This window comes from Vombatus ursinus, unplaced genomic scaffold (assembly GCF_900497805.2).
Source record: "Vombatus ursinus unplaced genomic scaffold, bare-nosed wombat genome assembly UNPS02014909.1, whole genome shotgun sequence".
NCBI lineage: Eukaryota > Metazoa > Chordata > Mammalia > Diprotodontia > Vombatidae > Vombatus > Vombatus ursinus.
Window position 1 is genome coordinate 2,902,910 of NW_020954687.1, and position 22,645 is coordinate 2,925,554.

Sequence of the window (22,645 nt, forward strand, 5' to 3'; positions counted from 1 at the left end):
GCTAAAGATAATCATATATGGGAAACCTGAATGCCACAGTTTGAGTCTTCACCTTCAATATTTAGTCTAATGTTAGTATGTATATGTTTAAAGATTAACAGATGGTTATTCATTTATCTTACAATATACCTGTTAAGAGAATGTCCATATTTGGCAGATGATGATTTTTTTTGGTTTAAAGTTAAATGTTTTGTTTTTTGAAATCATTGCATAAACCAGTGTCTAATCTGAATAACACTTCATACTATAAAGTTTGAAAAATGTAGACTAAAATTGCTAATTCATAGAAAGTCAACTAATCTCACAAATGGAAAAGGTATATTAGATCAAGCACTGCACAGTATCTTCTGGAAAGCTGTGTATAGAGAAACTTTACATATAAATTTATGGTGTGACTGAGAATGGGGGTGTTTTTTCCAAATAAAACAACATAAGAGCTTCCACACCACAAGAAATATTCTATGTTTCTGTCATACAAAACATAATGTGCAGTGTCTGACTTGATTATTTGATTAATATATGCCCATGCGCGCACATGCGTGCACACACACACACACACACAGATACACACACATTCTTTCCATTAGAAATCCAGATCATAATCATTCTAAACCTTAACATTCTGTATGATTCTTCTTCACATCTTTCCATAACTCTTCCATTGAGATTCTACTCAGTCCACTGGAGAGCTTTTTCTTCTCATCAGGAGAATTACAATTCTATCAGTCTCTATTCTGTCTCTAACACATGTGTGACTGTGAGCAAAAGTCACTTACTGTTCTGAGCATTTTTCTTCTTCTAAAAAATGGGAATAACAATACCTGTGGTGCTTATCTCAGAAGGTTGTAATGATGAGCAAAGGGACTTACCATAGGTAAGATGCTTTATAAATCTATTGCTGTTTAGGGACCATTCAGACTACATACACTCCCTGGTAGAGGGAGAACCCCTTTCAGATTTCAGTGGAACAATTTGTTCTTTAAAAAGAATAACAAATAAAATTAATTTGTCTCAAAACAAAACAAAAAAAATCTATTGCTGTTGATCTTTTAATGTCTTAAAAATTATCTTCCAGGTTTCATTTGTGCTATGTGACAGGTTCATTTCATTTGCCAATGATACATATCATCAATAATTTCTTATTTTGTTTTTAATCCACTTATATCCATAAAGCCTCTTTACATTTTTCTTTGGGTTCTGTATAATTTTAATTCTGCTCAGTTTATGAAGTTCCATGATTTACTGTTATAAAGCATCACTAGAAAACAAGTGTTATTAGAGAGGAACAGTGAACAGAGTCTAAAATCAAGAAAAGCATTGTAATTTCCCAAGTGGGATCTAGTCAGATGTTCTGCTGTTCAATACTGGGCCCAATTCATTATCCATCTGTATTACCTTTCCAAGATAAACATACTAATGGATTAATTCAATTGACTGTCACAGTCTGGGAAATTCGTGTTTTTCATCTACTTTGTTACATTAGAAAGGATATAACTATTCTCTTTCATATTACTATATATTTCACTGAGAAGCCTTTAAAGGGTTCTGAGAATCAACACAATTGGTAACAATAGCTAGTATCTACAGATAGTACTTTAAGGTTTGCAAAGGGTCACACACGTATTTATCCATTTGAACCTCACAACAAGCCCATGAGGAAGGTGCTATTATAATCCTCATTCTATAGATGAGGAAACTGAGGATCAAAGAGGTTAAGTGACTTGCTCAGATTCACACAGTGTCTGAAATAAAATTGGAACTCAGGTCTTCCTGATTCCAAGATCAGTGCTCTGTCTACTACAATACCAAGCTGCTACAATGTTATCTGTAAAAAGGAACATTTGGAAAGCTTTGCGATCAAGCATTTTATAAAGGCTTTACATGAGATAATTTACAAAGAAAACAGGTAGCACCAAAAATCTTGATCAATCTTTTGTAAGACTAAATTTGAAACTTGAGTTTTATACTGAAATAACCAATCTAGAACAAGTTATGAAATACAATAAGATAAACCTCATAAGAAACTTTTCTAAATATTAAAGTGATCCATAATTATCTAAATATATGTGAAAATTAAACTTTTTAAAATAATTTAGAAAAATAATTTCTTTTTAGAATAAATTGTCTTCAAACCTGATTAGACCATATACGAAATGTTGAAAAAAATCTTTAACATATTGAAATACAAGCATTAGAATAGCCTCTATTTCATACAATCAACCAGCTAATCAGTCACCAAGCATTTCCCCCCTTTTTTTAATTCTTAAAATATTTATTTATTTAGTTTTAGTTTTCAACATTCACTTTTATAAGATTTTGAGTTTTCAATTTTCTCCTCTTTCTTCCCTCCCCTTCCTCAAGATGGTGTACAATCTGATATAGGCTACACACATACAATCATATTAAACATATTTCACCAAGCATTTATTAGGTGCTTACTTTGGACCAGGCACCGTGCTAAGCACTAGGTATTAAAAAATAAAAAAGGACACAAACATCTCTTGCCCCAAAAAGAGCTCACATCATAACAAGAGACTGTACATGATTCCTGAGGCAATGAGGAGCCACCTGAGTTTAAGAGCAGGGGGAGTGATAAAGGCAGGTTTTTTTAAGGAAAAATCACTTTGGCAGTTGTGTGTAAGACCAAATGGTGTCAGTCAGTAAACAAGCTTGTCACAAGTATTTCCATAAGCACTTAACCCCAAGTCAGATGCTATGAAAGAAAGGCCAAAACACATTTCCTCTCCTCAAGAAACTCCCATTCTAATGGGGGAGACAATATTCAAATAATTATTTATATACAAGAAAAATATGGTGCAAATGTCATTGCTGGTCCTTCATTTTTGAAGAGGACTGATGACATCAAGAGGGTGATGTCTTGACTTGTGCATGAATTGGATATGAGTGGGGCAGAGCTGCTCAACAAAGCAGTCATCCAAGTCCAGTGGCAAGACAAAAGTCAAGACAACTAGAGATGGCCCAGGATGCAGTGGGTAACCTTGACCTTTCTAAATTAAGGTCTTTCTCAGGTCTCTATTTGTCTGAGGCTACACCATTCAATGACTGAGGGCTGGGAAAGAGTTGATCCAAAAAAATGGCTCAATTTATGATCACAAAAAATATCAGTCTAGGAGTCAGAGACCCTCAGTTTCTAGCCAGAACAGAAAACAAATTCTATGGTGTAAATGGAAAGTAATCTCAGAAAGAAGGCACTACCAGGTCAGTGAAGCATCAGAACATTCTCTTGCAGGGGCAGAGCCAAGATGACAGAGGAAATGCAGGGATTTGCCTGAACTCTCCCAAATTCCCCTCCAAAGAAGTTTAAAAAATAATGCCTCAAAACAAATTCTAAAGCAGCAGAACCCACAAAAGAACAGGGTGAAACAGTTTTCTAGCATAAGACAACGTCAAAGGTCAGCAAGAAAGGTCTATCGCATTGGGGTAAGATTGGAACACACTCCAGTGCAGGACTTGCCTCAGCAAACCAGCAGGAGGCCTTAGGGGCGACTGTACCAGTGGCAGCAGCATCTGTTTCCAGAGCTCTCAGCCCACAGAGGGCAAGGGGGTTGGGACAACTAACCAAAAGGAGATTACAGGAGTCCCTTTCCTGACACTGGGTACAGGACTCTGTTGCATTACCCACACTCAGCATAGAGGAAGATAGGAGAAGTGGGTGGGAGCCCTTGAACCTTACTCTTACTGGAATTAGCTCAAAAAGGGAATAACTTACATGCTCAGTTGGGTATAGAAATCTATCTTATCCTACAGCAAAGTTAGAGTGGAAGGGGAAAAGAAAGAGGGCGGGGGCTGATAGAAGGGAAGGCAGATTGGGGAGAGCAATAGTCAGAAGCAAACACTTCGGAGGACAGAGTGAAAGGAAAGAGAGTAAGATAAACAGGGGGGAAATAGGATGGAGGGAAATACACAATTATCAAAACTAAAAAATTTTATAGCAATATCTCTGAAAAAGTCTCATTTCTCAAATACACAGAGAACTGAATCAAATTTATAAAAATAAGAACCATTCCCCGATTGATAAATGGTCAAAGGATACAAAGAGACAGTTTTCAGGCAAAGTAATCAAAGCTATCTACAGCCATATGAAAAACTGCTCTAAATCACCACTGATTAGAGACATGCAAATTAAAACAACTCTGAGGTACCAGATCTCACCTATAGATCAGCTAATAGGACAGAAAACGAAAATGACAAATGTTGGAAGAGAAGTGGGAGAACTGAGAAACTAATGCACTGTTGGTGGAGTTGTGAACTGATTCAACCATTCTGGAGAACAATTTAGAATGATGCCTAAAGTGCTATAAAACCTTGCATACCCTTTGCCTCAGCAATACCACTACTAGGTCTGTATCCCAAAGAGATATTAAAAAAAATAAAAAAAGGAAAAGGAAAAACCTGAAGAGACTTACATGATCTGATGTAAAGTTAAGTGAGCAGAACCAGGAAACAGCGTACACAATAACAGCAATATTGATGATCAGCTGTGAATGACTTAGCTATTCTTAGCAATACAGTGATCCAAGATAATGCCTAAAGCCTTATGATGAAAAATATTGTCCATCTCCAGAGAAAGAACTGATGGAGTCTGAATGCAGGTTGAAGCACACTTTTTTTACTTTATTTTTTGGTCTATGTTTTCTTTCACAACATGACTAATATGGAAGTATGTTTTTCATGACCACACATGTATAACCTATATTAAATTGCTTGCCTTCTCAATGAAGGGAGTGGTAAAGAAGGGAGAAACAGAATTTGGAACTTTAAAAAAAATGCTAAAATTGTTTTTTTTACATGTAACTGGGAAAAATGAAATATTAAATAGATAAAAAAAAGTAAAATAGAAAATTCTCTTGTAGAAAGTAGGATTTAAGTTGAGTCTTCAAAGAGGCCAGGGAAATGAGAAGGTGGAGATGAGGAAGAGAATTCCAGGGAAGGGGTCAGCCAGTGAAAAAGCATGGAGTCATGAGATGGAATTTCATTTGCTTGAGGCATCAAGACAAATAAAGAAGCTCTTATAATAATCCAGGAGACAGGTGATAAAAGTTTGACTTAGGAAGCAGACAAAAGATATGGAGGTAGAATCAACAAGAATTGGAAACTGATTGGATATGTGGAGTGACGGACAGTGAGGAGTCAAAAAAAGACTCTGAGGCTACAGACTTCCATGACTGGAAGAACAGTGTTGTGCTTGACAAAAATGGGAAAGTCTGGAAAAGAGGGGTGTTTGGGGGTGGGGCTTTGTTTTGGACATGCTGAATTTTAAATACCTCTAAGACATCCAGTTCAAAATGTCCAATTAGCAGCGGGTGACCAGGGACCCAAGCTCAGGAGAAAAATTGATGTCAGGTATATGTGTATGTGTTTTTTGTGCGTGCGTGTGTGTGTGTGTGTGTGTAATATATAAAAGAGATTACAAATACATGGAAGCAGATAATAGCACCAAGAAACTGTACAGAGAGGAAAAGGTACAAGAGAGAGGAAAGGACATGTGATATGGATGGTGAGCCAGCAAAGGAAATTGAGGGAGAAAACAGGAAAGAAGAGAAAAAGATAAGGACTGAGAAAAGATTAATATAATGAAAAAAAGACAACATAAAAACATAAACTTTCTTTAGCTAAGAGGGAGTAAACATAAACATTTGCAATTAAGATTCTAAATAGTTCATAATTTTTATAGAACTTTAAGGTTTACAAAGAATTGTAATGTCTCTAAAGGAACAGAAAGGCTCATTTTGAATCTTTTCACTAGGTGAACTATTTAGAATTTTAATTGAAAATGTTTATGTCCCTCCAACCTGTGTATTTTTTATTCATGTCTTTAACTAAATCTGCTACACAGGAAGGCCCAGGAGATTTTCCTCTTGTACCAAAGAGGCATTTCTGGTATCTATTTCATTCTCTCTCTCATCTTAATATGTGCATGTGTCCTTTATGATGTCTTTTATGAAATTCCTCCATATAAATCTTCATCAGTAATATGCTGCAGCTTACTTATACCATTTTCCTCAAGTTCACCTTCAATTTTTATTCTTCTGTAATGATAGTTTCCTAGAAGTATTGTCCTTGGAGATTTTTGTATAATAATGAAACCTTTTCTTAGTACCTGATTAATTCTGTTTGGATCAAGTATAGATTAATTCTAATACCAAGTTTTCCTTGAAAACAATATTAAAAGATTCCAGTAACTATAAAAGGAATACTATAATACTATGATGGTCAGGTAATAAAGTATCTCTGAAACCCTTGTATCAATTGCCATCAATTGCTATCACAATATCCAAAGTAGTAGTAAAAAAGTTAGGAAGTTTATCTTTCCTTCAGTCCTTAAAGTGTTTTTCTGCCTACAACAGCTTTATTAAAACAGCTTTAATGAAAGCAAGGGTGACCTTATGCAGTTTTGCCAAATCTTTTCTCCTGAGAGAATTGAGGGGATTAGGACACAACAGGTTAGTTAACTATGGGAATTGAGTGAACCACATTGACTCCATTTTGTGACTCAATTCTGGAACTAACAGTTTTTATTCAATTATGGATCTAGTCCAAATTCTGTCTTGTGAGAAAATTTTATTCAATTGTGGGAACTGGGAGAAAACCTTATTGCATTATTCGGACCTATCCCTGTGGGGCTAGGAAATTGGACCACCTCTCTTGATGCTTAGAGACCCTTAACCAAGGACTACGCTATGCTGACCAGAAACCTAGTCAGACCCAAAGAATGATTCAAGGAGTTTTCTCACATTTGTACATCTCAAGTAACCTATATGTTTTATCTGAAAAATGGTCCAGTATTAATCAATCAGTTATTGTTTCCATGTTCTTTTAATTGTTTACTGACACTTGGGGGAAGTGGGACACCTCCTTTTCTGACTGCAGGGAATTGCACCCGTATACTCTCCCCCTTGCCAACTTGGAAAGTCCCTAATCTTTCATCCAATTAGAAATCAGATTACCTAATGTACTGTTTCCTTTTAATTAATTGGTCCTATTTGATTAATTATTTTAATGTATAAAAGTCTGTCTTCCCCAGGTCTAAGCTGAAGAAATCTGGTCAACTAACAAACTGTTAGGCAACTGGCATGCATTCCTCAATAAATTGATATGCTCAGAAGATCGAACCTTTGTTTCCTCAGTCATTTCATCTCTCACCTACCACCTTCCCCATTAAGCAAAACATGATCGTGGAGAATGCAGAGCAGGCAAACTTTATTTCATGGAAAATCTTTCACTGAAAAACAGTAGATCACAAACTTTTCCCTTCAGCATCCCAAGCAGACAGAAAGTATACAGGTGGTCAAAGTGACACAGGAGACAGTGGTTAATAGAACTAAACATTTAAAAGCATACAAGTATGCTCTTGCTTCCTTCCAAAATGATTTGATGATAAGCAGTAAGAAGCCCAAAATGATGGTAGCAACAAGAAAAGGTGATAGGAAGAATGAACTGGAAGCATAGACAAAGCCAATGTCTGCTAAGTAGGGGCCAGTTTACCAAATACAAGAGCTTGGTGTGCTACCCTTGAACACAGGCCAGAGGATGATGACCTTCTATTATGGAAATGAGGAGAGCAACTAAAACACATGCTTATCTATATGTGGTAGCAAAGAACTGGAAACAAAGCCCATCAATTGGGGAGCAGCTAAAAAAATTGTGGTATGTGAATGTAACAAAATATTACCGCACTGTAAAAATGACAACTGTGATGAATAGAGAGAAGCATGAAAGACTGACATGAACTGATGCTGCTATCTCCTCCTTCACCCCTGTGTCACGAAAACAAAGAGATGACCTTACTCCTTTAAGGCTAACCCTTCTCTAACATCACAAGTGATCCCATTCCACCTAGTCTCCTCCCTCTGTCATCCCCACTCTCACTTACCTTCAATATCTTGTCCACTGGCTCCTTCCCTACTGCCTTCAAATATGCCCTTGTTTCCTCCATATATACATCTTTGTGTGTGTATATGTGTGTGTGGGGGGGGGGGGTTCTGTCCTTTGCAGCTGAACTCCTTGAAAACTGCCTACAATAGGTGCCTCCACTTTCCTCTCACTTTCATTTTAATCCTTTATACTCCAGCTTCCAATCTCACCATTCCACAAAAGCCACTCTCTCCAAAGTTACCAATGATCTCTTAATTGCTAAATCCAATGGCTTTTTTTCAATCCTTATCCTTTTCTGGATCTCTCTGCAGCCTCTGAAACTACTGATCACCCTCCTCTTGATAACCTCTTCCCCCTAAGTTTTTGGAATACCACTCTCTCCTGGTTCTCCTCCAACCTGCCAGACCTCTCCTTCTCAGTCTACTTTATTGGATCCTCTTCCAGACCATGCTCTCTAACAGAAGTTGTTCCTCAGAGTTTTCTCCTGGTTCCTCTTCTCTTCTCCCCCCAAACTACTTCACTTGAGGATTTCATCAGTTCCGTTGAATTAATTACTATCTCTATGCTAATGTCTGGCTCTAATCTCTCTCCTCCAATCTCCCATCTCCAACTGCCTATTGGACATCTTGAACTGGATGTCCAACAAACACTTTGAACTCCACATGCCCCAAATTCATAATCTTTTCCCTCAAAACTTCCCTACCCCTAGGTTTAGGAGTCCCATCCTGGATTCCTCACTATCTCCCCCCCCCCAACATTCAATCTGTTGCCAAAGTTCATCGATTGTACCTTTGTAACATTTCTCATATATGTTTCTTTCCTCTGACACTTCCACCTCTCTAAGACAGGCCCTCATCACCTCATGCCAGGACTACTGCAACAGACTGCTGGTAGTTCTTCCTGCCTCAAGTCTTTCCCCCTCCCATCCATTTTCCATTCAGTCAAAGTAATTTTCCTAAAATGCAGATCTGATCATGTCACCCCTCCCCCTCTTACTCAATAAGCTCCTATGGCTCCCTACTGCCTCCAAGATCAAACGCAAAATGCTCTATTTGGTATCCAAAGCCCTTTGTAACCTTGCCCCTCCTACCTTTACAGTCTTCTTACACCTTACTCCCCAACATGTACTCTTCAATACAATAGCAATGACCTTCTGGCTGTTCTACAAACAAGTCACTGAATGTCTTGTCTCCAGGCATTCTTTCTGGCTGTTACCCCATGCCTGGAATGCTCTCACTTCTCTGCTCTGACTACTGACCTCCCTGGCTTTCTTTAAGTCCCAACTAAAATCTTACCTTCTATAGGAAGCCTTCCTCATCCCCTCTTAATTCTAGTGCTTTCCTTCTAGTAATTACTTCCTATTTATCCTGTATATAGCTTGCTTTGTATATATTTGTTTGTCTGTTGTCTCCCCTATCATACTGTAAGTTCCTTGGGGACAGAGACTGTCTTTTGCCTCTTTCTGTATCCTCACAGCTTATTAGCCCAGTGCCTGGAACATAGTAAGCTCTTAATAAATATTGATCAATTGACTGATTCAATCTAGATTTTCTGGAGAGATCATTCTTTCAGTCTTTTAAAATTATAAAACATTCTAGGAATGTTTAAAGAGAAAGGGAATGACACTGGTAAAGCCAATTTAAATTTCAAAAAGCAGACTACTGAACTAGGATTAAAAAAGGACCTTACTAGTCATCTGATCAAACCCCTGGCCAATGCTTAATCCCTACTACTAGGATTACAGCATCATACACATAAATCTAGTAAGGCCCTTAGAAATCAACTAGTTTAACAACTATTCATTTTATAGATGAGGAAACTGAATCTAGAGAGATGAAGTGACCTGCCTGTAGTCACAACTCATGGGCAAGAATGCAACCCCAAGCCTTCCTGACTGCCCCTGCTATCTCCCCTCAAGATCTCCAATATTAACACTGATATATTTAATTATCAATATCACTCAATATTGAATTCACAAAGTGAATCTCTCTTCCTCAATGGGACAGCAAAATAGTATGAAAAATGTAATGATTATATTTATAGGTCACCAATCAGTACAGGAAGGCATGGCTGTTTTCCATTATGTCAAGTCCAAACATTCCTAGTTTTCCTCAATTCCATTCTGGATCTATCACCCCTTTAGAATCATTTAAATATTTTAAGTCCTAGCACCTCTTAGAATATTCAGTCCTTCTTATTTACTATCTAACATTTTGGGGAGGACCAGATTTGCTATTTCATTCATAGGGAGTTCTCAGTGAGGTACCTTTGTATCTGTTAACTGGGACTATAGATAATTAATTGAGTTGACGCTGATATATTTAAATTTGACAAACAACTCTGGGTTTTGCTAGCCATACCTTTTTGTGATTTTATGAATCGTTTATTTGTATTATCCTGTAGGCTTGTTCTGATCAAAGAGTATCAATTTTTAAAATTCTGTATTTACAGAAACATTTCTACATGTGAAATAACATTATCTTACCACTCTATCACTGTAATTATTCTTCACTTTCCAGTCTTTGAGAAGGTTGTCAGTCAGTCAATACTCAGGATCACAAAGTATGTATTACAGCCTGGGGCCTGCTCCCTTTCCCTATCTACTATATATCTTTGAATTTGTAACCAACACTTCAGGAAATTAATTGAGCTAATTCTAATACATTCAAATTTGACAAATAATTTCTGAATTCTTGTTATCCTTACTTGCTTTTTGTGATTTTTACAAAGAGTTCATTTGTATCCTCCTTTAGGTTTGGTCTGACAAGAGTAAAAAGTATCCATTTTTAAAATACTGTATTTATGTAGATACTTCTATATATGAAATAACATTTTTGACCATTCTATGAAACCATACTATTTTATTTCTTAATTATTCCCAAACTTTTCTTGATCTTTCTTTTTAATGAAACAGTATATGAAACTGATTTCTCTGGGGAAAATATCTCTGATAACTCCTCTATCTTTTCCTGGGTTATAATTTAAAGCATAAAATATATCACCTTATAACATAATAATTAAACAAAAACCTCCAAAATATTTGATGCATAGAAACTGATATTAAACTTATCATTTAGATAAGTAAACTAATAGCACAACTTTGAGTCTTACCTTTCTTTTCCTGATAAACTTATGTACATATTCTCATATAGCTACACAAAGACTTTCTTCCAAACCTCTTGCATCCAAGAAAAGCAGCTACAAAAATGTTTTTTAATTGACATGGTTTACTCAGTTTTAAGTGGAAAAAAATTACAACTATTTCACCCAACTAGTAAATGGGAACAAGCATCCCAAAGTTGCAGATCTTATCAAAGTTGTACCTTCACTTGTAAGAAGGACATGGAATGATTACGAAAGGGAAAAAAAATCTGGACAAAAGGGGCAGCTAGGTGGCACAGTGGATAGAGCACCAGCCCTAAAGTAAGGAGGACCTGAGTTCAAATCCAGACTCAGACCAAACACTTGACACTTACTAGCTGTGTGACCTTGGGCAAGTCACTTAACCCCAATTGCCTAAAAAAAAAAAAAACCTGGACAAAAGTGATCAATGTCCAATTTAACAAAAAAATCTAGTGGTTAAATTTGTGCTACTATGTTGAAAAGCATACATGGGAGGTAATCACACCATTTAAAACACTCACCATTTGTATGGGTTTTTTGTGTAGATCTCGCTCTGTTACCAGTTTCTCTTGGTCAGTAACATAGAGGCCCTTCTGTGCTAAAGCCTGGATTACAGCATCATGGCCCAAAAGTGGTTTCGCAGCATCACTCTTGAGAATAAGACTCCCAGCACGACAATACAGTTCTGCTGATAGTAGCAAATTCACAACAGGTGGCTTGATGTGTTCTTGGTCATATTGATCTGTATAAAATGGCTCTCGAAGTTCCTCTGGCACATTTTCTAGAGAGAACAAAGAACTTTCCTTAATAGAGTTTAATAAAAGAACACACAATTGCACACTTACTAGTATTATTTATTGTAAGTTACAAAGAAAGTGTGAAGAATCCCATCTAAGAGACCAGGAAGAGCTTCTGCCAGTAATTCCCAAAGTTGCTTCCCCCAAAGCACTACTTTGGTTCTTTTTTTCTGCCACCACCATCCTTGACTGGATTCTGACTTGGGCTAGAGTTCAGCAAAGGAAGAGATGCTTTCTCAGGCCTAAAAGGGGAGGTTTCTTATATAGTATTCCCTTATATGTATATGATTATCACTATAATATCATCATCATATATTAGATACCTCATTGTAAATTATAACAATATTATATAATATTCACATAACAATAGAATCTCACTGTTAGAGATCCTCAAACATGAATTTTGACAGAATCAAGAATGAGAGATATATAAAACATTGTCCATAATATAATCAATGGGTGAAATTATGAAGCAAATAAGAGAGTAAATATGTTGAGTTTAATTCAGTTTTATATAAGTACCTATTATGTCAGGGGCAGCTAGGTGGCACAGTAGACAAAGAGCCAGGCTTGCAGTCAGGAGGACGTGACTTCAAATGTAGCCTCAGATACTTACTAACTGTGTGACCCTGGGCAAGTCACTTTACTCTGTTTGCCTCAGTTCCTCATTTGTAAAATGAGCTGGAGAAGGAAATGGCAAACTACTCCAGTACCTTTGCCAAGAAAACACCAAATGGGGCCACAAAGAGTGGGACACAACGGAAAATAACTAAACAACAACCTGTTATGTCAACAGAATTGTGCAAGGTATTGGGAAGAGATACAAAATTTAGACAGGTAAGACACAGAAGTTACAGTGTAGACAAAGGTAGGAAAAACAAAGAGAAGTAATACAAAGTATATATGAAAAGCAAGTGTCAGAGAATAAAAAAAGTGCTTTGTAAGGTCTGAAGCCACTGGCACATTATCAAGGTCAGTTTAATTGAAGATTTATTACATGAGATGGGCTGTAAAAGAATGGTAAGGAAGTTAACAAGGGGAAAAGGCAAGGCATTCCTAGAATAACGAACATAATGAGGAAAGGATTATAGTGGGAAAACACCAGGCATTTTCAGAAGATCAAGGGTAGTCAAGTGTGGCCCAAGCATAAAGTATGCAGCAGGTAAGTGGTTTTGTTGGCTTGTCCATGGTTTGAAGAAGACTGCTGCTGTAACTCATCCAATATCAGACAACTAGGAAGTTCTGCAGGTATAAAGTGAAGGAACTGTAGCATCCCTTTGGTGTAGGCTTTCTACCCTAGTTACTGTACTGCACGCTTCAGTCTAGGCTAAAAAGGCTAGTGAGATGCTGCTCAGCTCCCGGGGTCAGAGTCACATACTTGTCCCTGCTTCTGAATTTGTTCCTCTTTCAGTACACAGCCTATGGCCGTGACAGCTCCTCACCCTGAAACACCACCACTAGGTACAAGTCCACTATTCAATCTATCTTGGACCTGTGACCCACTACATAGTAATGATAAGAAAGCTGCCAGTTAGCACCTGACCCCTAATTGTGTACAGGGTCAGGGTGCTGCTAAAGAAGTCAGAGACCTATTCTTGTGTTTGATGTACAGCCTATAAGCTCTTTCAGTACCTGTACGCTGGAATGCTCTGGCATACAACCCTGGCCAGTCCAGCTCTAACATCTGCATACCTCTCTGTTTCCCCATACTTACTTTATTTAGAAACGCAACTCACTATGCTTGTTTTCTTACTTTCTCAGTGAGGACTCTATATGACGCGTTCTCTAAATTTTTGTAGAGTAGCCATGTTGGGAGAGCTCAGCTGAACTTCCTGCTATTCTACCATTTTAGGTCCCTGCCTATGATAGCCTTTTAATTGGTTTTCCTGACTCATACCTCTCCCCACTCCACTCTTTCTTTCGCATGGCTGCCAACGTGATTTTTCTAAAGTGTAGGTCTGATTGCATCACCCAACTCCACAAGGAATGGACCAGGAGTTCCCTACTATATCCAGAATTAAATCTGAAAATCTATGTCACCCTGAGCCCTTTCTACCTTTGCAGTCTTATTATGTCTGTCTCCCCGCTCCATTAACTATGATGCAATTAAACTGCCCTACTTGCAGTTTCTTGAACATGTTACTCCAACTGTAGACTCCATTTCTTTGTAACGGTCCCACATGTAGACTCTTTTGCTCCTTTACCTTTGCCTCAGTGAATTTGTCTTTTTCCTTTCTAATACTAGTAATTTAGTTTTTTTTAAATCAAAGTAGCCATTGGTTTATCTAGTTTATTGAGTTTTCTCCTTTTAAAAAATGGGCCTTAGTTTTATTTATTCAATTTTTCTTAAATTCTCAATTTTGTCACTCTCTTCTTTGATTATCAGGATTTCTGTTTGGTGATAATGAGGATTTTCATTCATTCATTCATTCATTTATTTATTTTATGGTGAGGCAATTGGGGTTAAGTGACTTGCCCAAGGTCACACAGCTAGTAAGCGTCACGTGTCTGAGGGTGGATTTGAACTCAGGTCCTCCTGACTCCAAGACCAGAGCTCTATCCACTGCACCACCGAGCTGTCCCAATAATGAAGATTTTTAATTGTTGGTTTTTCTAAATTGTTTAGTTGCATGCCTAAGTCACTGATCTGCTCTTTCTCTCTTAAGCATTCAGAGATACAAAATTATACCAAAGTAATGCTCTGGCTGAATCTCACAATTTTTAGCATGTTATCTCATTGTTATCATCTTTAATGAAAATATTGTTTCTATGACTTCTTCAATTACCTATCCATCATTTAGAATTAAGTTACTTAGTTTCCAATCAATTTATAATCTATACTTTAAAAGCCCTTTACTGAATATAATTTTTATTGTATTACAGCCCAAAAGATGCATTTAATATTTCTGCATTTCTGCATTTGTCTGTAAGCTTTTTATATCCTAATACATGGCCAATTTTTGTGAAGATGTCATGCACAGCTGAGAATACTAGCACTCCTTTCTATTTCCATTCAGTATTTTCCAGATGGCTATCACATCTAACTTTTCTAAAACGCTATTCAACCCCTTAACTTCTCTCATTTATTTTATGGTAGATTCATCTAAGTCTGAGGTGAGTAAACTGAAGTCTCCCACTATTATCAAATTTCTTTTACTTTTTATTTCCTCTTGTAAGTCACATTCACAGTTATGACTGCTAACTGTGTATTTCTCTTCATTCTATTCTCTTATACTTTTCCTTATTTTTTTTCCCTTGTCCTCTCTTCAGGAGTCTGTTTGGCTTCTGACTATTGCTTCCCTTAATCTACCTTCCCTCTTCTTCTCCACCCCATCCCTATGCTTTTTTCTCTTAACCCCTTATCTGTACTCAACTGAGTCTATATGTGTATTCTTCCTTCTTTTAACCAGTTCAGATGAAAGTGAGGTTGAAGTATTGCCTACTCCCCCCTTCCCAACACTTCCTCCTTCAATGTGCAAACTCTTCCTTGCTCCACTTACATGATACAATTTTCCCCATTCTTCCTCTCCCTCCTCACCTCCCCCACTTCATACCTCCTCTTCTTTACTCCTACATTCTTCTTTTGCGGTCACCCCAACATAACAGAATACCATCCAGATCCTCCACCTAATTAGATTCCCTCTCAGTGATGATAAAGTTCTCCCATATAAAAATGTAAACAGTTTAACCCTGTATAATTCCTTATGATTTTTCACTTATGTTTGACTTTTTATATTCTTCTCATGAATCCTGTGTTTGAATGTCAAAATTTCTATTCAGCTCTGGTCTTTTCATCAAGAATGTTTGAAAGACCTCTATTTCATTAAACATCCATTTTCCCCAGTAGGATTATACTCAGTTTTGCTAGCAGATTATTTTTGGATGTAATGCTAGATCCCTTGCCCTCTGGATAGTCTTATTTTAAGCTCTCCTTTCCTTAATAATAGCGGCTGCTAAACTTGGTGTGATCTTGACTGGCTGCATGGTACTTGAATTCTTTCTTTCTGACTGCTTATATTTTCTCCTTGACCTGGGAGCTCTGGATTTTGGCTATAATATTCCTATGAGTTATCATTTGGCGGGGGGGGGGGTATTTCAGGAGGTGAGCAGTGAATTCTTTCAATCTCTACTTTGCCCTATGATTCTAAGCTATCTGGAAAGTTTTCCTCTATATAATTTCTTGAAATCTGATGTCTCAGGTACCACATCACCCCTATCAGAAATGACAAATGCTGGAGTGGATGAAGAAAAATAGGTAAACTGATGAACTGCTGGTGGGGCAGTGAACTGGTCCAACCATTCCGTAGAACAATTTGGTACTATGCCCAAAGGGCTATAAAACTGACCCAGCCATACCACTACTAGGTTTATACCCCAAAGAGATAAAAAGGAAAAGGAAAAGGATCTACATGTACAAAAATATTTATAGCAGTTCTTTTGGTGCTGGTGAAGAATTGGAAACTGATAGGATGCTCACGAACTAGGGAATGACTGAATAAGCTGTGGTATATAATTGTGACGAAGTTGTTTTGTGCTCTGAGAAATGATGGGGCGGTGGTTTCAGAAAAACATGGCAAGATCTATACAAACTGATACAAAGTGAAGTGAGAAGAACTAGGAGAACATTGCGCATAGTAACAGCAACTTTGCAATAATAATCAACTATGAAAGATTTTGCTACTCTGATGAAGACAATGATCCAAGACAATTCCAAAGGACTCATGATGAAAAAACACTATTCACCTCCAGAGAAAGAGAACAGATGAATGTTGAGTGTAAAGTGAAGTATAATTTTTCTCACTTTTTCTAGCTTAAAAAAAAAAGTATGGCTAATATGGAAATGTTTTACATGACTTCACATGTATAATTGATTATCATATTCTTTGCCTTCTCAGTGGGTGAGGGAGGAGGGAGGGAGGAAATCTGAACTAAAAATTTAAAAAGAAAAGAATGCTTTAAAAATAAATTGTTTAAAATGTTTTTAAAAAGAAAATTGCAATAAAAGTAGTTTATGGGGGGAAAAAGAAATGTGATATCTCAGCTATTTTCTATTTCCTATGAAATATTTCACATTTTTTTCAGTCTTTTGACTTTGTTTTATCATTTCTTTATACCTGTTCTGTATCTCTTTTCAGCAAGCTATTTATTCTCTTTTCATATCTTTCTTGCATACTATCACTTGGTTTTTTAAAATCATTTTTTAGCTCCTTTAACTTTTTGCTTAATTCTTCTAGAAATTCTTATGCCTAGTTTACAGTTTTCTTTGAGACTTTGCTTGTAGATGTTTTCAAGCCATTGTCTTTTTTGTTTGAGTCTTGAGCTTCCTTATTCCCATAGTTGCTGTTTATGGTGGAGTTCATTTTTGTTTGCTCGTTCTTCTGGTCATCATCTTATCTTTGGACTTCTTTAGGGAAGGGCAACATCTCACCTGAGCTTCTAATGTCTTTCTGTTGCTTTCACAGCTCAATCCCTGGGGGACTTCAAGTTTTCAGTGCTTCCAAAGTAGTGTGATCTAGGAAGAGATCTGCTCACAGCCTTTCTAGTCTGAGCTCTGCAAGTTGATCTGTTGGTTTATATATAGTTAGTTGAGTTTTAGGAGACTGCTGCAAACCCAGTCATTGTTAGCCCACTGGGAAGTTCTGCACCCTCAGAGCAAGTGAACTGCTGGCTCCCTTTATGGACTTCTGCCCTGGTTATTCCACTGCAGGTTTATGTGTGGACTAAAGATTAGAACTGAGTTGTCACTTTGCTCCTGGGCTCAGAGTCACACAGCTAAGTTTCTAAAACTTGTTCTGTGCTTAGTTAGGGCCCATCTTCCTCACTCATGACTTCCTCCTCTTGGCCTAGGAGTATGACTTTGTGCTGAGTGATGGGCAATGCCCATTTCAACAATTCTCAAACCTGCCAAGGCTACTCCTCTTCCCCTTACCCTCTCAAACTGAGAACCTTGCCTCACATTTCACTGAAAAACTTGAGGCCATTCACCAAAGACATAGTCTTCTCCCCTACTCCCCATTTCCCAGATGCCTCCTACCTCTATTACCTTCTTCACCCATTTCACATAATGAGGTGGCTCTTCTTGAGAAGTTACATTATTTGAGATGAACAAGTGATCCCATCTTTTCCAGAAGATTAATCCCTCTATCATCCCTACTCTCTTGGTTATCTTCAATCTTTTCCTGTCCCTGCTTCCCTACTCCCAACAAGCATGCTATGTCTTCCCCACCCTCAAAAAAACCCCGAGGGGCAGCTAGGTGGAGCAATGGATAGAGCACTGGCTCTGGAATCAGGGGGAGCTAAGTTTAAATCTGGCCTCAGATACTTGATACTCTCAGATATTTGATACTTACTAGCCATGTGACCCTGGGCAAGTCACTTAACCCCCACTGCCTCGCCAAAAAAAAAAAATCCTACTTGCTCAATCCTTCCTTGCTAGCTATAATCTTACATATCTCCTCCCTTTTGTGGCTAACCTCTTTGAGAAGGCCATTTATCAGACACATCCTCATTTCCTACCTGGTTGCATTCATCTTGGACTTCTTTGGCTTTTCCTCCCTGCTTCAATCCAGGGTATTGTCTCCTTCCTCCCCCAGCTTTTCAGTTTTCTTTTATGTATTGTCTTCACCCATTAGTTTGTAAGCTCCTTAAGGGGAGAGGTCCTTTTATTTCATATTTGTATTCCCAGTGCTTAGCACAGTATAAAGCAAATAGTAAGTACTTAATAAATGTTTATTGATTTACTTTCTACCATTAGTGCCTCTATTTCCTTTCTTCTCATTGTTTTAACTCTACAATATGGCTTCCAACCTCTTCACACAACTGAAACTACTTTCTCCAAAATTAGTAATAATCTCTTACATGGCAAATCTAATGGCCTTTCCTCAATCCTCAACCTTCTTCACCTCCATAAGCTTTTGAAACTCAACCACCCTCTTCTCTTGTATACTCTTTTCTCTAGAATTCTGTGACACTACTCTCTCCTATTTCTCCTCTTAGCTTACTGATCAATTGTTCTCAATCTCCTTTGCAGCATGATCTTCTAGGTCATGCCTACTAACTGTGGGCTCTGCTTAGGCTAGGCCCTCTTTTCTCTCTATAGAGTATTTCACTTGGTAATTTTATCAGCTCCCATGAAGTCAATTAACATCTCTATACTGAAAATCCTCAAATCTATTTATCCTTATAACCTATCTACTGATCTCTAGACTCATAACTCTTAACTGCCAATTGAACACCTGGAACTGGCTGTCCCACAGACATCTTAAACACATCTCCAAAACTAATTATCTTTCCCCCAAAATCATCACTCTTTCTGAAATTCCCTATTACCTGTTAAGGTTTGATAATTCTGTAAGAGAGAATGAGGCTGACAACTTTGTGCCACTCTGTCCCACTCATATCCAATTCTCAAGCAGATCAAGACATCACCCTCATGATGTCATTGGTCCTCTTCAAAAACGAACCACCACCACCACCACCATCTTCACAGTCACCCAGACTCTCAACCTAGGTGTCATCCTCAAATACCCACATCCAATCTGTTGCCATGGCCTGCTAATTTCAATTTTGTAAGATCTCCTCCTCTCCTATGACACTGCCACCACCCTGGTACAGGCACTCAACATGTCACACCTGGGCTATTGTAATAGTTTGCTAAACCCCAGTGGTTTCCTATCATACTTTTATCAGATTGCATGCCATCTTGGGGAAGGAGGAGGGGAGGGAGGCACAGAAAATTTAAAACTCAAAAGTTTATGGAAGTGAATGTTGAAAACCAAAAATAATTTTTTTAAAAAAAGATAACCTAAGACTTGTATCAACTGAGGCAGAAGGAAGGGAAAACCAAGAGAACAATTTATAAAATAACAACAATCTTGTAAACAATTCTGAAAGATTTCAAAAGACTCTTGAAAAACATGCTTCCTTCACCTCCAACAGAGGTGATGGACTCGAGAGTATGGAATGAGTCTTTTTTTTTTTTTTTAAACATGGTCAACGCAAGAATTTGTTTTGCCTGATTGTAACAGGAATTTTGTTTTTCTTTCTTTCTCAATGGAGAGGCAAAGGAAAGGAAAGAGAAGGTGGATTTTTGTTGACTGAAAGAAAATTAAGACAAAAAGATTGACCCAGCTGTAGTGAGAACTTCATTAAGCAATAGAATATAGAACAATTACTTTCTGACTTCCACCAAGTCAAATAGCCTCCCAGATGACTGATTTCAAAATCTAATCATTTAAAGACTAATGATCAAGATAGGTGCTATTTAGATCCTGGAGCACAAGAAAAACTTGTCCAGTACCCTTTGCAATCCTAGGAGTGATGTTTCACTAACCTATTTCTCAGAGAATGAGTTTCTACTACTTACACCATAGAGACGATTGAGAAAGAGAAAAGTAATTTTCATTGGCTCTAATCTTTAATTTAAAAAATAAACAAAAATAACCAAAATGACCTGTTCAGTTTAATATGTCAGATTTAAATTTCCTAGATGTCTGCTGGAGCCCTCTTTCTCTCTCTCCTTAAAGTAGAACAACTAATAATTTCTTGACTTCACTTAATGATAATTTCAAACTGAAAAATAATCCCAAGGGTACAGTTTAGAATCTAGACTATAGAGTCAAAGAACCTGGGTCCAAAAACTTCCTGTACGTACATGCTACTTTGGAAAAATTATTCTATTTCCAAAGGTCAAATGATATATTTTTAAGGAATCTTTTATACTTATTTTCTACAGTCTAAAAAAAGGTCTTACAAAGTAAGTTTCACTATAAATTTTGTCATTTTGTACTGTTCTGAGGAATAAAAAAAAATTTTTCCTAACGTGTCAAAGAAGCACAGTAAAATGGAAAGAACACTGGACCAGAAGCCAAGAAATGTGATTTTTATTCCCCTCTTCCACTAGCTAATTGTGTGACCCTGAGCATTCAATTTATGTTTCTGTGCCTCAGATTCCTCATAACCAAAATTGAAGGAGTTAGACTAGATCAGAGGTTCTTAACTTGTTTTAATGTTTTTATATCTGTATTTCAACATAACTGATTTCCTTTGTAATCCTATATATTTTATGTATTTAAAAACATTCCCCAAGAAGAGGAACTGACTATATATATTAATACATTTTTTTTTAAGTTATAAAGATTTAGATCCAGAACAGGATCTAGGACTGGAAGAAACCTCAGAAACATCTCATCCAATCTCATTTTACAAATTAATCAACTGAAGTTTGAAATTAAGTGACTTGTCCAAGTCACAAAGGTAGTGTTAGAGGAAGTTTTTGAACCCAGGTTCAGACTCTATAGTCTAGACCAGGGGTGGGGAACCTGAGGCCTTGAGGTGACATGCAGCCTTCTAGCTCCTTGGGTACAGCCTTCTGACTGAGTCCAAGTTTTACAGAACAAATCCTTTTATTAAGGGGATCTGTTCTATGAAGTTTGGATTCAGTCACAGGGCTGCACTTGAGGGTCTAGAGGCTACATGTGGCCTCGAGGCTGCAGGTTTCCCACCCCTGGTCTAAATCATAGATTCCCAAAGTGGGCAATACAGCCCCCTGGGGGGGTGAGGGGGCCTCCGTGGCCTCGGGAGCTGTTGGGAAATGTTGGGAAATGTTGAATAAAAATAAGCGCAAGGTGGAAGCATAAGGAAAGAGAAGAAAATTTTGAAAAACTGTTCATACATGTTTCATCTGTTCTATAACAGAGTTAAAGTCGCAGTGATTATATGATTTTCCAGATAAACACATAAAATGTCAGTTATAACCTATCAGTGGCCAAATTCAATGACAGGTGCATTGCTGAGAAGTCCAGTATGCATTGGCAGGAATATGTGCGTGTAATGACTTGTTTACAACACAATACTATACGGTTACATGACACAGTATTACATCATCAAAATTTCAATGCAGGAAAAAAACACAAATTTACAACAAATTATTAAATTTGAGATGCCTCATTTTTTAAAAAAATTTTGTTTTTTCTCTTCAAAATGATGCAAATTTTAAAAAAACCGTTAAAGGGCTAAAGAAAGTAGATTTCCAGGGGGGCACTGAGTAATTTTTTTTTTAAAAGCTTGGGAACTTTTGGTCTAGACTCTACACTGTACCCTTGGAATTCCTCTTTTTCAGGTTGAAATTTTCCTTAAGGCAAGTCAAGAAACTATTAGCTACTCTACTTAGAAAAGAAAGAGAGGGCTCCAGCAGATATCTAGAAAATTAAAATCTGACAGAAATATTAAGTAATATTTTCTCATGTCTCTGTGCTAGACCTGTGATTATTCCCAAACTCATGAACCTTCTCTTTCTGTTCAGGTGTTCCATACATACTCTGATGACAATGCTGCTTCTATTTCAGTCTCCACTCATCTTCACCAAAATGCTCTCTCAACAGTGGTTCTTGGATTTCCTCACAGGAATGTAACACATGAGCATATCTTCTTAATATATAATGTTAGTCCCCCTTTTTCTACCCTGTTGTTTTTAAATAAGGTGAACTCTCCCAAAGTCAACAAATTATTTTGCTTCTCCTTTCTCTGACAAAAGGAAAAAAATTTCTGCCCTGAAAAAGAAACAAAAATGACCAAGGAGTTGATAACCAAAGATAAGGAGGGAATATTAACTTCTAGCCACCTTGGAAAAGGTCAAATCACCTGACCCAGATTAACAATATACTAATGTACAGAAAGAACTGGAATATTGTTAGTGACCTTTGAAAGATCATGGAAATGGGAGATGTAACATAGAATGAGATGAGAGCTAATGTCCAAATTTTCAAAAAAGGAAGAATGGAGTCTGCAAACTACAGGTCAGTGACTTTGACTTTGATTACTACAAAATT

The 22,645-nt window shown here is 37.3% G+C and overlaps 1 protein-coding gene across 2 annotated transcripts in view; it reads right to left on the minus strand.

The window, feature by feature from the left end:
- Positions 1-22,645, minus strand: part of CAMSAP2 (calmodulin regulated spectrin associated protein family member 2) — a 154,522-nt gene that overhangs the window by 106,257 nt on the left and 25,620 nt on the right. For both annotated transcript variants that reach the window (XM_027843406.1, XM_027843405.1), the window contains exon 2: positions 11,541-11,800. In XM_027843406.1, the coding sequence (XP_027699207.1) occupies positions 11,541-11,800 (260 nt within the window). The remainder of the gene's footprint in view (positions 1-11,540; positions 11,801-22,645) is intronic.